The sequence below is a fragment of the Pistacia vera genome, unplaced genomic scaffold (assembly GCF_008641045.1).
Source record: "Pistacia vera cultivar Batoury unplaced genomic scaffold, PisVer_v2 Contig62, whole genome shotgun sequence".
In the NCBI taxonomy this organism is placed as follows: Eukaryota; Viridiplantae; Streptophyta; class Magnoliopsida; order Sapindales; family Anacardiaceae; genus Pistacia; species Pistacia vera.
In genome coordinates, this window is record NW_022196468.1 from 112332 (window position 1) to 128135 (window position 15804).

Sequence of the window (15804 nt, forward strand, 5' to 3'; positions counted from 1 at the left end):
GGGTTAAGAGGTAAATTTTAATTTATGAAACAATGATATCTTGATAATTTATTGATTTAAGAGTATCCCCAAATGATTTTTTTTTTTTTTTTTTGTAATTTGTAAATATAAAATATAAAATTTTTACTTAAATTCAATTAACTTTTTAAATTTTCGAGAAAGAGGTTTAATAAGAGAGAGAATTAATAAATAAAATGTATAAAAGCTTATAATTTATTAATTAAAATTAAGGTACAGAGAGGTTTTTATATGTGAAGAGTCAAACTCACTCTTTAATTTATATTTATCGAATAAAAAGTATTGAATAAAGAGTATTGAATTCTTGTTTTTAAATGGTGTTTTTTATTTAAAGAACATATTTCACATAAATAAAGAATATCTTCATTAATTTTTAAATATAAAGAATAAAATTTGTATTCAAATCTAACCTACTCTATAAATTAGACTTAATAAATAAGAGAGATTTAATAATAAAATGCATGAAAACTTGTAATTTATTAAATAAAATAGGGATAGAGAGTGAAATTTGATTTTTTAAATTTAGAGAGTTAAACTCATTCTTTAATTTATATTTAAAGAATAAAAAGTCTATTGGACTCTTATTTTTATAGACAAACTCTTTATAATAAAAAGTTTTGATCATATAAAAAGTCTTTAGAGGTGTTCTTATGGATTAACTCTTTATAATAATAATAAAATTATACTTATAAAAAAAATCTTACAAAGATTTTAATACAAAATAAGGTGACAAAAAATGAATGAAATAGTGAAATAAAAAGTCAAACTCATTATATTCATTATATCACTTTGTATGAAAATCTTTGTAAGTGTAATATTACTCTTATAATAAAGAGTTTGAATAATATAAAGAATCATTGGAAGACGCTCCAACTATACTTAAATGTATAAATAAGATATATTAATAAATTAAATAAAAGATAAATTTTAAATAGTAAAGTATTTATTTATTAATAAATAAAATAAAATTAGAAAAAGACCAGATCACCTCATCTTCATCACTTCTTATGCCCACCCAGGTCTTACAAAAGTTCTTCAAAATTTTATATTATAAAAAATATGATTTTTAGATTTTTAATTTTGGAGCCCCTCATTTGTTGAATTTTACACTTTAGCCTTTAATCTGCTCTGCTGAATACGAACAGAAAAATTGAGTATAACAAAGTTTCTAGATATTACTGAATACTAACTTTCATGCAACGAGAAGTTGAGAATAATCTGTTTAAAAAATAGGAGCGGCCTAACCAACACGGAAGCACCAACAGACCACTAATGTATTCGTTGCTTGACATAATTAGCAGTATTAAGCCGGAAATACTTCCAACAAGGATCATTGAGTTCTGTTCAGAATCTCATTGGCTCAATATACTTTTGAATACTGCTTGCTGCAAGAGAACAGAACATACATGACATGTCCATGAGCATAACTTTGCACAAATTTGAAGCTTAAAACAAATAAATGAATTGTTTTCATAGAATCCGCGAATTGAGATTATTGTAATAATATGTTTTCTTTTGATTAATAATTCCTGCAAACAGGGAGAAGCAGTTCCGACTGATTCAACACACGATTACTTCTGCATATCTAGCACTACCGAAAGCAAATAAGTCAAGCAAGAAGACAAAGAAGATTACCTTGGTAGCGGCACCAGGCAGCAAAATTGTGATAAGCTGCAGCACCAATTGCTGAACTGTAGAGCTCAGGGTAATGGACGTTCGTATGTTTCTGCTGTGATCTTCAAAAGTAAATTGGCTGTTATGTAATGCTACTGAATCTAAATGAACCTATCAATCAATAGATGTAATATTAGATTCATATCTCATGATGGAAATTTGATATCGAATGAATTAGGATATTGTATTCAAATGCAGAACTGAAACATTTTTTCTTCAGTAACGATACACTGAACCAAGACAGGCAAGCTGTTAATATAAAGATGGTCTTTCTTGGTGGTTAATTCAACGATTATGCTTAAAGTAAGAAATCTTCGCTTTCAAAAGCGATTCACAAGTGCAAAAAGCACAAAATGCAAGAAAATGCAGAATCATACCTCAGTGCCCACAGTCTTTCCAACAGGACTTCCTGGGAGAATTGTTTAATCTGGAACCTCCCAAATGACTTAGACCACCTTCTACTATTCTGAACGGTGAGAATGAAGCTCATCTTTGTCTTTACCAATGTCTTCGTTCATTTGAAGCCTATATCTGGAATGGAGCATAACCATCATCCAGCATCTGCAACCATAACTCCTCCAGGATTGAGTATATTTTGTCCCTTTCTGGATGCATACTATCTTCTGCAAAGAAAACATTAATCCTATTCTTAACTTCAATCCAGCTCTGCCCTGGAACTTTCCTCACACCCCTTTCTTTCATCGAGCCCCTCAGTCTAGCAACATCTCCCCATCTTCCAGAAGAAGCATATATGTTGCATAGCAATACATGAGCAGCAGAATTGGAAGGATCAATAATCAAAATCTTCTCTGCAGCTCTTCTCCCAACATCAACATTCCCATGGGTTTTACAGGCAGCTAGCAGAGACTTCCACACTATGATATCAGGGTCAAAAGGCATCTGATTAACAAAATCCTCAGCTTCATGTAAGCGTCCAGCACGAGCAAGTAAGTCAACTACACAAGAGCAGTGCTCCCTTGTTGGCTTGATCCCATATTCAGTTTCCATGGTTCTGTACAACTGCCACCCTTCGTCTATCAGTCCAACGTGACTGCAGGCAGTCAGGACACCAACAAATGTCACTTCATTTGGCCTGACTCCTAGACTTCTCATCCTTCTAAAGAGTTTAAGGGCTTCCTCTCCATATCCAAACTGAGCATACCCAACAATTAAACAACTCCAGGAGATAATATTTGGATCCTCCATAGAATCAAAAAGCTCTTGAGCACTTCCAAGAGAGCCACACTTTATATACATGTCAATCAATCCATTCATGACAGAAACATCAAGTATGAGCCCTGCTTTCATGATATAGCAATAAGCTTGATTACCCATTTCCAGAGATGCTATTTCTGCACAAGCTCCCACTACATTAGTTAAAGTAATATGATCAGGCTTATTTTGAGAAACAAGCATTAGGTTGAATAATCTGAAGATCTCTCCAGTCTGGTTGTGCTGCATACAAGCAGTAAGAATTGAATTCCAGGAAATTGAATCTGCCTTCTCTCCCAATTCTTCAAATACCAAGAATGCTTTGCATAGAACAGAACACTTTGCATACATGGTAAGTAGAGCATTGCACACAGGAACACTAGAATCAAATCCTATCTTAACACTATAGGAGTGAACCTGCATACCCTGATAGAGTGCCAAAGGGCCGGTGCAAGCACAAAGTAGGGAGCGAACAGTGAGTCTGTCTGGGATCAACTCTAGATGCCTCATCTGAGAAAAGAATGACATGGCTTCATTGACATTGCCATTGTTAGCAATCCCGGCAATAATTGCATTCCATGACGCTAAATCAGGCCTTTCTATGTGATCAAATACCATTCTTGCAAAATCTAAGAAACCACATCGAGCATACATGTCACAAAGGGAGCATCCAGCAAAAATGTCTCTCCCTAAACCAAATTTTATGCAAATCCCATGTATCTGCCTACCATATTCTGGATGTAGGAGGCTGCTGCAAGCACTGAAAACACTGCCAAATATAAATTCATTCAGCTGATAGCAGCCATGACGAAGCATTTCTCTAAAATGGCATAAAGCTTCAAACTCATAACCCAGTTGGGAAAACCCAGCAATCATTGAACCCCATGAAATTAAATCCTTTGTTGCAATACGAGAAAACACATCCCACGCATCAGCAAGTTGTTCAAACTTTGTGTACATTGCAATAAGAGCATTCTGTGCAATAAGGTGAGAACCATGTTCTGATTTTATGACCTGAGCATGAAGTTGCTTTCCTAATCCAACAATGTTAAGACCTGAGCAAGCTTTTATTATGCTTCCGAAGGTGAAATGATCTGGCATTACATCTGACTGTAACATCCGAAAGTACAATTCAATGGCATCATTTTCTTGGCCATTCTGTGAGTATCCAGCGATTACAGAAGTCCAAGAGACTACATTCCGCTGGGGCATGTCGTCAAAAACCATTCTAGCATCCTTCAGTGACCCACCTTTTCCGTACATGTTGAGAATATGATTGTTAAGAATAACGTCTGGCTGACATTCGGAGGCCAACATATGAAGATGGATTTTCCTTCCCTGTTCTAGAGACCTCAGAGAAGAACAGGCAGACATCAGTTGGGCATAAGTGCTTGGTTTTATCGAGAAACTTGTATTCTTATGCAAGAAGTCAAATGCCTTAAGAGCTTCATTGTAAAGCTTTTGCTTGCACAGGGAACTTATGTAATCATTGCTAAATTGTTCAGTCCTAAAATGCGGCAAAACACTAGGCTGACTGTAATTGAAGGCGAACCGCAGTTGGGCTTTCAAGTTTCTAATCATGGTATCAGAATTTCATAAATCAAAAGCAAGAAAAATGTTTTCTTATGATTGAATTAACATTTTAAATGTTTTCTTATGATTGAATTAACATTTTCTATTTAAAAATCATTTTAAAAGTAATTTTGGGAAGCAAAATGATGAAAGCAGTAAAATGCAAGACCAGAGAAAAGCACATATTCAAATACTCCATTACTCTATGTACATGAGAAATGCATATGCATAATCAACATACTAAGCTACCAGAACTAGAAGCATAAATAATTTTTAATGCAACATAAAAACTGGGTGCTTAATAAAAATCTTTTGAAATTAAAATAACCGCAACAGCTCGTAAGAGGCAATTCTTCAAACAACTAGAATGCAAAAAGGAGTGTCAAAGATAAACGACAGCAGATAAGACAGCATTGAATTTAGACATGAAAGCAATTAAAATTAGACATGGAAGCAAAGTTGAAGGCGCAATGAAATCATATAACAAACTAATTCGTTAAAATTAACAAGTAACAGAGCCAGAAAGCAAACGCGAAGATATTTCGTTGAAGATGACAAACTAATACAAAGTATCGTTTGTTTAAAAATATAAAAGAAACAAAAAATAAAATAAAAAGAAATCAAAGAATTTGTTAATCTAGTTTCAGTACAAGGTGGGAACTGAGCAGTGTAATGGTGCGGCTACAGTTACTGAAAAAGCTGGTAATTTAATTGGGGGTTTTAATAAATAATCATAAGTGTAAGGGGTTTTTTGTAAATGTCAACTTCTAATAAGATTGTAGCTCAATTGTATTTTCGAACTTAAAATTATTTTCAAATTAGGAATCAAAAAAATAATTCATTTGTTTTTGTGCCAAAAAAGTTACATTGATGTCAGCTCAACAAGTGTCTAAAAGATAAAGTATATTAGCTATCAAGTCTATACCGTCTCAAAGATATTTTATACTAACCCTATTTCATTTTAAGATAAGGATGAATGAAAGTTCTCCGTGTGTCAAGACAACTTACAAAAACACTCATTATATTAACCTCAAAGGTGTATAAATTGGCACCTCACTTTGTAAAAAATGGGGCTGAGCAAATAAGAGCTAGATAAACATTTGAGCTTTATTATTTCTCTATGTAAACAAAGTATTTCTCCATCTTTGTATGTCTTACGGGCAATATCATAGAGATGGTTAGAGAATAATAAAAGAGCAATGGATGTAGGATTCGTTTTAAGCATCTGAACCATTATAAAAATCTCTTTTGTCAATCCTTTATTTATGTTTTTGCAAACATATATAATCTCAGCACCATATTCAAATCATATAAATTCATCACGTGTAATTTCTAAGACTCTCTTAGCACTTTGCATGTGCAAGTTATTGGTGTCAAAATCAAGCATCAACAGTTTGGTGGCCCCTGCAAGTCCTGAACCTGCGTCCAAGCTCCCCAGTCGCGTGATCAGATGATAGATCGCACGCATCAGAGCTCTCAGATGGCATGGCCAGATCGCACGCATAAGAGCTCTTAGATGGCATGATTAGATTGCATGCATCAGAGCTCTCAGATGGCGTGATTAGATCACATGCATCAGAGCTCTCAAATGGCATGGTCAGATCGCAGATTGCACACATCAGAACTCTCAGATGATGTGATCAAATCGCACGCATCAGAGCTCTCAAATTGCGTGTCCAGATCGTAAATCGCACACTCAGATCGCGCGTTCAAAATCGTTGAGATCATGCGCTTAGATCGCTAGCTCTCAAATGGCGTGGTCAGATCGCAGGTCGCACGCATCAGAGCTCTCAGATGGCGTGGCCAGATCGTAGATCGCACGCATCAGAGCTCTTAGATGGCGTGGTCAGATCGCAGATCACACGCATCAAAGCTCTCAAATCGCGTGTCCAAATCGCAAATCGCGCATTTAAGATCGCTCAAATCACGCACTTAGATCGCTCAGATCATCCAGATTGCACATTCAAAATCGTTGAGATCACGTGTTTAGATAATTTAGATCGTGCTTCCGAGCGCTTAGATCACTGATCTTGAGCTCTCAGATCAAGCTTCGCGCTTTCTAATTGAACTTCTTCTGTTCTCAGATCAAGCTTCGCTCTTTTTGATTGAACTTCTTCTGTTCTCAGATCAAGCTTCACGCTTTCTGATCGAACTCCTTATGTTCTCAGATCAAGCTTCGCGTTTTTTGATCAAACTTCTTCTATTCTTAGATGAAGCTTCACACTTTCTAATCGAACTTCTTATGTTCTTCTATCAAGCTCCACGTTTTCTAATCGAACTTCTTGTGATCTCAACTCGAGCTCTTTATGATCTCAGATTGAGCTATTTATGCTCTCAGATCAAGCTCATTATGATCTCAGATCGAGCTCTTTATGCTCTCAGATCGAGCTCGTTGTGATCTCAGATCAAGCTCGTTATGATATCAGATCGAGCTCCTTATGATCTTAGATCGAGCTCCTTATGATCTCAGATCGAGCTCTTTATGTTCTCAGATCAAGCTCCTTATGATCTTAGATCGAACTCTTTATGATCTCAGATCGAACTCTTTATGATCTCAGATCGAGCTCTTTATGCTCTTAGATCGAGTTCCTTATGATCTCAGATCGAGCTCTTTATGCTCTCAGATCGACCTCCTTATGATCTCAGATCGAGCTCCTTCTACTCTCAGATCGAGCTCATAAGCTTACTCGTTTGCTTGAGATCGCGTGCATCAGATCGTTCAGATCGCACGCCTCAAACTCTTAGGTTGAGCTCCTATCAGATTACGATCAACTCCTAGCTCTCAAATCGCAATTAGCTCTTAGCTCTGAGATTGCGAATAGCCTCAGGTCATGTTCTCAGCTCTCAGATTACAATCAGTTCTAATTATCAGATCATGACCATCAGCCAGCGTAAAAAAAAACGCATAGAAAACTCGAAACAACCTCGAAACGGTGGATTTTGGCCCCTAAAATGGCCCCAATTGGGTTTCCCTATTGCCATGACGTAAAGCTCAAAACAAGCTTTCCGTTGATATCTTACGGGCTCCAAAACTCCTTTCGGATCAAAAGTTGTGATTGTTTTAAGTTGGCTTATCCGTTTAAAACCTCTAAGTCGTGCGTTTGGGCTTCTAATGTTAGCCCCCTCCAAGAATTCATCTACTAGACATTTTATGACAGTTATCAGATCGCCCTCAACTTTGAATCGCTTCAAGTGCTCAGATTGCAGTCCTAGCTCTCAGCACCCGATTGCGCTAGACATAATTTAAGCTCTTTAGTTCGAGACTGCAACCTATAGTGCGACAGCCATTCATATTTAAGACATGAGTTTTTGAAGTGAAATTACGCACTCCAAAAACTAGGGGGTTCTATTGTGCCTAAAAAGTCACACTGATGTCAGCTCAACAAGTGCCTAAAAGACAAAGTGTACTAGCTATCAAGCCCATACCGCCTCAAAGATATTTTATACCAACCTATCTCATTTTAAGATAAGGATGAATGAGAGCTCTCCGTGTGTCAAGGCAACTTGCAAAAGCACTCATTACATTGATTTCAAATGTGTATAAATTGACACCTCTCTTCGTAAAAGAGGGGGCTGAACAGATAAGAGCTAAGCAAACATTTGAGCTTCATTATTTATCTTTGTAAACAAAGTATTTCTCCATCTTTGTATGCCTTACGGGCAATATCATAGAGATAATCAAAGAATAATAAAAGAATAATGAATGTAGGATTTGCTTTAAGCATCTGAACCACTATAAAAATATATATTGTCTATCTATTATTTATGTTTCTGCAAACTTATATAATCTCAGCACCATATTCAAATCTCATGAATTCATCACGTGTAATTTCTAAGACTCTCTTAGCACTTTACACGTGCGAGTCGTTGGTGTCAAAATTAAGTATCAACAATATTTGTTAAAGCTTTATTTACTTCCATAGCTACAGTTGAATTTCTTCCCAACATTGAAACAAAACTCTCCCCTGAAATAAATTAGAATCAAAGTGAAGATGAAGGAAAATCAGTTGGGCTTTTGTTTGTTTTGACTGGATAATTTCAAAGTTGCTGCTGTTATCCATGATGTAACATGGGACGCACTGATTTTGATGGATAGATTTTCATATCCTTACTGGGACAAATCCTTTGGGAAAATTGATCTGATTGATGTAATCAACCACATAACTGATATGTTTTTAGTATTCATCAAGTAAACTTTGCTGTCATTATGATATGTTCCAATATCAAACACCCACATTTCTTCCATACCCTTGACTCTTTCTTGCATTGGTGGCAAAAGAATTTTAAGTAAATTTTCATATGATTGAAGTCAGAAATTTTCTTACATTAATATTGATAAAATAAAAAAGAACAAAAATCAATAATTAGATTCATCACAGAAAATTTAACCATCGTACAATATTAATCTCAGTATCATTATCATATTGACTTACCTTTTCGGTTCCTTGTAATTCCAGTAAGAGCTATGAAGTAGTTGGCAAAATGAATAATTAATCTCTTAGGTATAAACAAAATAGCTTATCTATCAAGTGACTGTAAATCATAAACGCAAATTCAAGATCAGCATTAAGAAAGGTACCTGAAAAAGCAAGTTATTTATTAAAGTTTTCTTCTTTGAATTTTTTATATTACACGGCCCACAGGGACCCGACCAGGGTCAGGTCATCCTCTTCCCCAATCAACCTCGTGGCTAATTATGATCACTTACTAAGCAACCCCTCATTTTGTTATTTCTAGTTTGAGTTAATGGTTTTTTCCAACCCAAATAATGGTTTAATGACACTTTCTCATCTATAGATTTTTAAAATATCATTTTGTTATCCAAATTTATACTTTGACATTTTTAAAATATAATTTTACTATCTAAATTTATACTCCGACAACGAACAGAGAACAAACTCAGTCTAGATTGTTGGTGTTTTTGAAGAGGGGCGATCAATGAGTCTTTTGATAGTAGAATATTAGATTTTTGGTGGTTGAAATTGATCAGAATTTGACTTGGAAAAGGTGGCTGCGTAAATACTAATCGCTCGATTACCAACGATTGACGAGGTCAACGGGAGTAGGGTTTGAAGGGTTTTGGTAAGTGATGATCGAGAAAGAGAATGATAGTAGTGTGAGATTGCAACAATGCTAGAATCTGAAACGAAATATAAATTTTGATATTAAAATGATATTTTAAAAGTTTGTAAGTAAAAAAGTATCATTAAATTATTGTTTGGATGGGAAAAAGTCGTTTACTCTTCTAGTTTTTCTTATTCACTCTCAATTTCTCACAAATCCAAAGAAAAATTATATTAATTATTGCAATATCCTGTTTGCATAAATGTAAAGAGACAAAAAATGTAAATTGACATTATTGAAAAAGGGCAGAATTTTAGTTGAGACACAATATTTACGTCAAGAAAAAGGACTCTGATAAATTCTTTAAATAAAAAGGTTTTCTAAAATATTCCTAAAAAATTTCCAACCATTTTTTTTTTTTTTAATTTTATAATGAATTGCCAAACCACCCAAATTCTATTTATATTTTTAATTAAACACACAAGGGGTCAATGATTTTAGTTGAATGATCACAGATTACAATTCTTAAAAAAAAATTAAAACAATGAACACATTATTTAAATTAATTATATCTTTCTATTACTTGTGCTCCACAGTCCCCCAAAATAATATTCAGTCTGAAAATTCTGATTTCTCATAACTAGTAAATTTGGTCAGCCGAGCTAATTGAAAACTTAACCTTAACAACCAGCTATTAATTACAATTATGTTATTCAAACTATACTTAGTTGATGAGTTCCAATCCCACCAACTATTTGGTACAAAGAGCAACTCAAACCTTCATAATATGTTGCTTTCCCATCTTCCTTTTACTTCAAGACAAAACCAAATGAATAGCAATCCCTCACCACTGAAATTAAATCCCAAAAAAAATATAAAACAATACAATGCCCTTTTATATATATCATAGTCTGATATGTCGACCCCTAGCTTGTTGCTCTCTTGAAATATTTGTCACCCGAAATTCAGTGACGGTGACTGTAATTTTTTTTTTTTTTTTCAATTTCAAGTCATAGTTTTCAGGTCAATGGAAAGATCAAAGAAGAGAGTTCAGTTATGGAAGAAAGCTATAGTTCATTTTTCTTTGTGTTTCGTTATGGGATTCTTCACTGGATTTGCTCCAACGGGTAAGACTTCTTCACCAGCTTTTTCAACTATAATGCAAAAGTACGCTCCAGAACCTGTCGAAACGTTTCAACCGGAGATAAAAATACAAGCCAAAACCAATGTTGACAGAAGCCTTGTAGATGAAACTGAAACGCTTCAAGAGCCATCTGCAACAATGGTGGATGATAAAGAATTGGAACGTGCGAAATCAGTTGATATTGATGAAGAAAAAGAGCCCAAGTTGACGCCAAAAAGACTAGTTATCATTGTGACGCCTACGAATAAAAGAGATAAGTTTCAGAATGTGTTTTTGAGGAGATTGGCAAATACTATAAAGCTGGTTTCGCCGCCATTGTTGTGGATAGTTGTGGAAGGAAAGTCGGATTCTGATGAAGTGTCGCGAATATTGAGGAAGACGGGTATCATGTACAGGCATTTGGTTTTCAAAGAGAATTTTACAGACCCGGAAGCCGAGTTGGATCATCAAAGAAACGTTGCGCTCAAGCACATTGAGCAACACAGACTGAGTGGAATCGTTCATTTCGCCGGCCTTTCCAACGTTTATGATCTCGGCTTCTTCGACGAGCTCCGGGACATTGAGTACGTAAAATTTTCATTTTTTCTCTCTCACTTTGATATTTCTTAACTCGACCAATGGCATTTTGACCCTCTCTGGAAGGATACTTCCTTGACTTCAGAAATCCCAATATAATCTCCATTTAGGATTAAAATTTACCCGTGAAGAGCAATCTTATCCATTTATCTCATCTTAGGTATATAACATGATGAAGACCAAAAAAAAAAAATTACATTAAAAGCCATAGTTTTAAAATACTGCCACGTGTCAACAACCTGTACTATTTAGACTTATGCAACTGAAAAAGAAGTCGTTACTTTGTCCGTATCTAGAAAAGTGAAAGCAAAAGCTTCCGTCACAAGCCAAACCCGAACGCCGCCACCACAAAAACTAACCGCATTTTCTATACAGAGATGTTGAGCCGAATGTCACACCTATGTGACAAACGTTTGTTCACTCAATTCGTGTAGTAGTATAGTCGGACGGAGGACTTTATTTATTCAGATTATCTATCACCCCTTTACATATAGAGATGCCTTCATCATCATCGCCTTCTTCTACACAGCAGCAATTGATGACAATTGATGAATCTGTAACCTTAATACCTGGCCTTCCATACGACGTTGCATCTCTGATTTTATCATTCATTCCTTACTCCCACCAATCACGTCTCAAAGCCACCTGCAAATCATGGTGTCTATTTTTCTCATCCAAAACCCTAATATTTCACCGCCGTAAACTCTCCCGCCTATCGCATCTCCTCTGTATATTCCCTGAAGATCCTTCTATTTCGTCTCCTTTCCTCTTCGACGCGTCTAATCTCGCGTGGCGTCCACTCCCGCCTCTCCCTTGTAACCCCTCCACCTACAGTCTCACCAATTTCACTTCCGTCTCCCTTGGGCCCGACGTCTACCTTGTCGGTGGGTCCCACTTTGACGCGCGTTCCTTTCCTTTGGATCTACCACTCCCGACTGACTCGGCCTTCAGGTTCAATTTCATCACCTTCTCGTGGGAGAGAATCGCGCCGATGATTTCGCCACGCGGGAGCTTCGCTTGCGCGGCGGTACCGGGATTGAATCAGATAATTGTTGCCGGTGGAGGGTCCAGGCATAGTTTGTTTGCTGCGGGAGGGAGTAGGATAAGTTCGGTGGAGAGATATGATGTGGCGAGAAATGAGTGGGTAGAGATGGATGGGTTGCCCAGGTTTAGAGCGGGATGTGTGGGGTTTATGGCGGAGGAAAGTGGTGAGTTTTGGGTGATGGGTGGGTACGGGGACTCGAGGACGGTTTCGGGAGTGTTTCCTGTGGACGAGTACTACAGAGATGCAGTGGTGCTGGAACTGAAGAAGAATGACGATGATGGTAGTCATGGTTGGGGGACTTGGAGGGAAGTTGGTGATATGTGGGGGGAAGGGGAGAGGACACGGCTAGGGAAGATTGTCGTTATGGAGGATGAAGATCATCGAAGGCCTGAAGTTTTCATGCTTGATAATAATGATATCTCAAGGTAACTTCTATACTTTGTCTGTGAAATGAGTGAGTTCAGTCCTTTACATGCAATTTAGATTATCTATAGTGGTAGTTAAATCTCGAGTTTAATTTGTTTTTGCTGTGCCATGAGCATTATGTTTCGTTGATTTGGTTATTTACTTAAGCGGTATTCACTTAACTAGCCATAAGGTTAGTCTATGCATAGCTGCTTGAAGGTGTAGGTTTGCCGAAAGTTGCTAGAATTGTAATCAACTAGTAAAATACAAAAAAGTTGGGTGGCAATTGGGTTATAGACGTTGTTGTGAAAACAAAACTTCATATAAATAAACACACTTCTAACTTTTTAATTTGCCTGTTAGATCAATTTTTGAATTCTTTTCGTTTTTTGTGCCATAAATTGATAATCGGTTCCTGTTTCATTTGTTTGCTTACTAATTGTGGACTCTATCTTAGTTATGAACATTAGTTCTTTTTTCTTTCTTTCTTTTTTATTTAACTTTTATTTCGCCATCTATAAACTGTTTAATTGGGTTGCATTTTCTGTCATTTGTGTGTATCTCTGGTTGTGGTTGGTCAATTGCTCAATTTTTTGAGTAAAGATTGTATCTATTTTTTTATTTTAGTAATCTTGCACTGCATAGTGACTTGGTGAGATTAGGCTTTGTTTGATAAATTCAACAAACAGGGTGTGTTAGATTGTTAAGAAAACTAGGAAGCTTGTAACTGAACCAACCTAGATTTTATTTGGTTGCATTTATGAAACATAGTGCTAATAACCATACTGAGCTTGTCTAATTCAATTCAACACTCTTTTTCTTTCAGTTTAGTTTATATTGTTGATGCCTCTGTTTGCCCTGATATGCTTCACCTGGAGCCCTTGTGCAAAGGTTAACTATGTAAATTGTAAAGCTTTGTGTAATTACTTAATTTGTACGTGGTGGCTGTTATTTTCCTCCCAAAGAAAGATTATATACTGTCAAAAGGAAAAACTTATTGGTTTAAATGCCCTTAATCTAGGTTGGGGAAAATACATCCCAAAAGTTTTGAAAATAGTATCAATCCTTTCCTCCCTTTAGTTAAAACAATAATCAGATGTGTGAAATTTCATTCATGCTCCTTAAATAATTATCAGGAAAAACTGTCATTTCGTAGCTTTGATTATTTAATCAACTAAAAACTATGAAATTTTGATGTTGTTTCTGAAATCAGAGGGTTGTAAGTGTGTTTTCCTTAAACCTCAGTGGAGGTCAGTGTATCAAGCATGATGGTATCGAGCGTGTTCTCAAAAAGGAAAGGATGAGAAATGGATGGATGGTTTATCAAGCATTATCATGATGCAATCTCTACACGTGCCTTCTAATCAGTTTACTTTTTGTCGAAACATTACACTTTCAAGTTATCATCTTTGCGTGAATTTAATATGTTCAATTGAAGTTCTATATAGAGACATTATCACATGTTCCACGTATTGTATTCAGGTATGACAAGGCTTTGAACCGGTGGCACAAGGAGACATCGGTGCCAAGAAAAGTTCCTTGCAAGAAATCATTTGGTTTTGTTGCATTGAATGGAGAGTTACATGTGATGAGTCCTGTAAATGGAATAGATTCAATGGAAACGCGACGACCGCGACAACATAAAAGAGGAACTCTGTTCATCCAAGTCTACCATCCTAGGAAGAAGACATGGAGGTCCATTTATACAAAGCCACCATTTCCTCAGCCATTGGATTTCAGTACTGCAGTTATGTGCTCCATTAAGCTGTAGACATAATTGTCTTGTATGTAGTGCAAATACTTGTACCTGAATTGGTTAAGCATTAATATGTGTATACATTGTGTCTATGTTGATACCACTGGTTCTTTGTGGTTAGCATATTAGCTAATCAATGTACAGATTGATAAGGTATAGAATCAGTTCAGTGAATGAATGTAAATACTAAATACTAGTATTGTGTCTTTATTTCGTTTCACCAAAATAGAATAAAAATGGGCGTGCATATATTATTTTGGTGCAGTGGTTCACAATATCTCCAAAACCCTGCCCTCTTTTAATGTATATCATAATCTACCTTTTAGCTTCTGGATAGCTCTTGAGCATCTTTCAGGACCAAATGAAGCGAGACATGACTATTGTATTGAGTACAAGTATTTGGAATTAATTTATATTTTGAAGTATTGTTTATATTATCAACCAAATATCTACAATAAACGCGTGGATGAAAGGATGAAGATGCATAATTTTCTCTTCTAGATAAAAGCCGGGGGAGGAGAGCAGCGTTTTGAAGGAGTCTTATAATTAATTACACTGATGACCCGGTCTTGTCTTGTGTTGTGGCCTTCAACGCGAGAACTCATAAGTATATATGTACATACAGTTGAATATACTGTATTTTCAGAAAAGTTTAATTAAAGTTGGTGACTACAATTGGTGGACACATCAATTCAAAGCTGTATACCCCAATTAGTCTAACCTCCCACATGAATTGTGATTAGTTATCTCCCCCACACCGCCAACACCACAAACCCTTCCCAACTGCATATATTTCAAACACCAATTGCTGTTTTTATTTTATTGAAAACAACAAATTAAATTGAATAATTTAAAAGCTGAAAATAATTAATCATGCATCCATCTCCAAGCCAATGGCGTGACGTGCAATGCATCTTAATATATGTCTAAACTCTAAAGCATGTGACTTTTGATATGAATCAAAGACTCACATTGAATCCCATTTTTTACTTCATGAATCACGACTAATTCAATTCAAATCCATTTACCGCCCGAATCAGTGGTCAAGAATCAAGACACTGTAACAGATCAAAAATTGGAAATTTCCAAGTCAACCAATTAAGTAACTTCCTGCATGCCTTCATATATGCATATGCATATGCATATACATATAGTCTGTTCGCCAATGCAGTTCATCTCAAATTTGAAGCGTCTCTTTTCTGTATGAATCAATTGTTTGTCCGACATAAGCAAAAATGAAGAACCTAAATATGTTGCTAGTAGTGACACTGATAACATCTGTTTTGTCTATGAACATGATGCAACATTACGAGGCTTCCAGAATCTTGGAGATAAAGA

The 15804-nt window shown here is 36.0% G+C and overlaps 3 protein-coding genes across 3 annotated transcripts; 2 read left to right on the forward strand and 1 right to left on the reverse strand.

The window, feature by feature from the left end:
* Window positions 1–2157: 2157 nt before the first annotated feature.
* On the reverse strand, window positions 2158–4569 carry LOC116110877 (pentatricopeptide repeat-containing protein At3g53360, mitochondrial-like). Its single transcript, XM_031397090.1, has one exon. It carries the CDS (start codon window positions 4483–4485, stop codon window positions 2218–2220), a length of 2268 nt encoding a protein of 755 aa, XP_031252950.1. The 5' UTR covers window positions 4486–4569; the 3' UTR covers window positions 2158–2217.
* Window positions 4570–10425: 5856 nt separating this feature from the next.
* Window positions 10426–11440, forward strand: LOC116110924 (probable beta-1,4-xylosyltransferase IRX9). Its single transcript, XM_031397146.1, has one exon. It carries the CDS (start codon window positions 10568–10570, stop codon window positions 11291–11293), a length of 726 nt encoding a protein of 241 aa, XP_031253006.1. The 5' UTR covers window positions 10426–10567; the 3' UTR covers window positions 11294–11440.
* A 118-nt stretch (window positions 11441–11558) lies between these two features.
* Window positions 11559–14708, forward strand: LOC116110880 (F-box/kelch-repeat protein OR23-like). The gene is made up of 2 exons (XM_031397094.1): window positions 11559–12730; window positions 14193–14708. The coding sequence occupies exons 1-2, from the start codon at window positions 11757–11759 to the stop codon at window positions 14479–14481; spliced, it is 1263 nt and encodes a 420-aa protein (XP_031252954.1). The 5' UTR covers window positions 11559–11756; the 3' UTR covers window positions 14482–14708.
* The last annotated feature ends 1096 nt before the right edge of the window (window positions 14709–15804 follow it).

Coding starts and splice junctions, on each gene's coding strand:
- LOC116110877 (XM_031397090.1), bottom strand. CDS start 4,485: ATGATTAGAAACTTGAAAGCCCAACTGCGGTTCGCCTTCAATTACAGT.
- LOC116110924 (XM_031397146.1), top strand. CDS start 10,568: ATGGAAAGATCAAAGAAGAGAGTTCAGTTATGGAAGAAAGCTATAGTT.
- LOC116110880 (XM_031397094.1), top strand. CDS start 11,757: ATGCCTTCATCATCATCGCCTTCTTCTACACAGCAGCAATTGATGACA. Junction 12,731..14,192: donor GATAATAATGATATCTCAAG/GTAACTTCTATA, acceptor TATTGTATTCAG/GTATGACAAGGCTTTGAACC.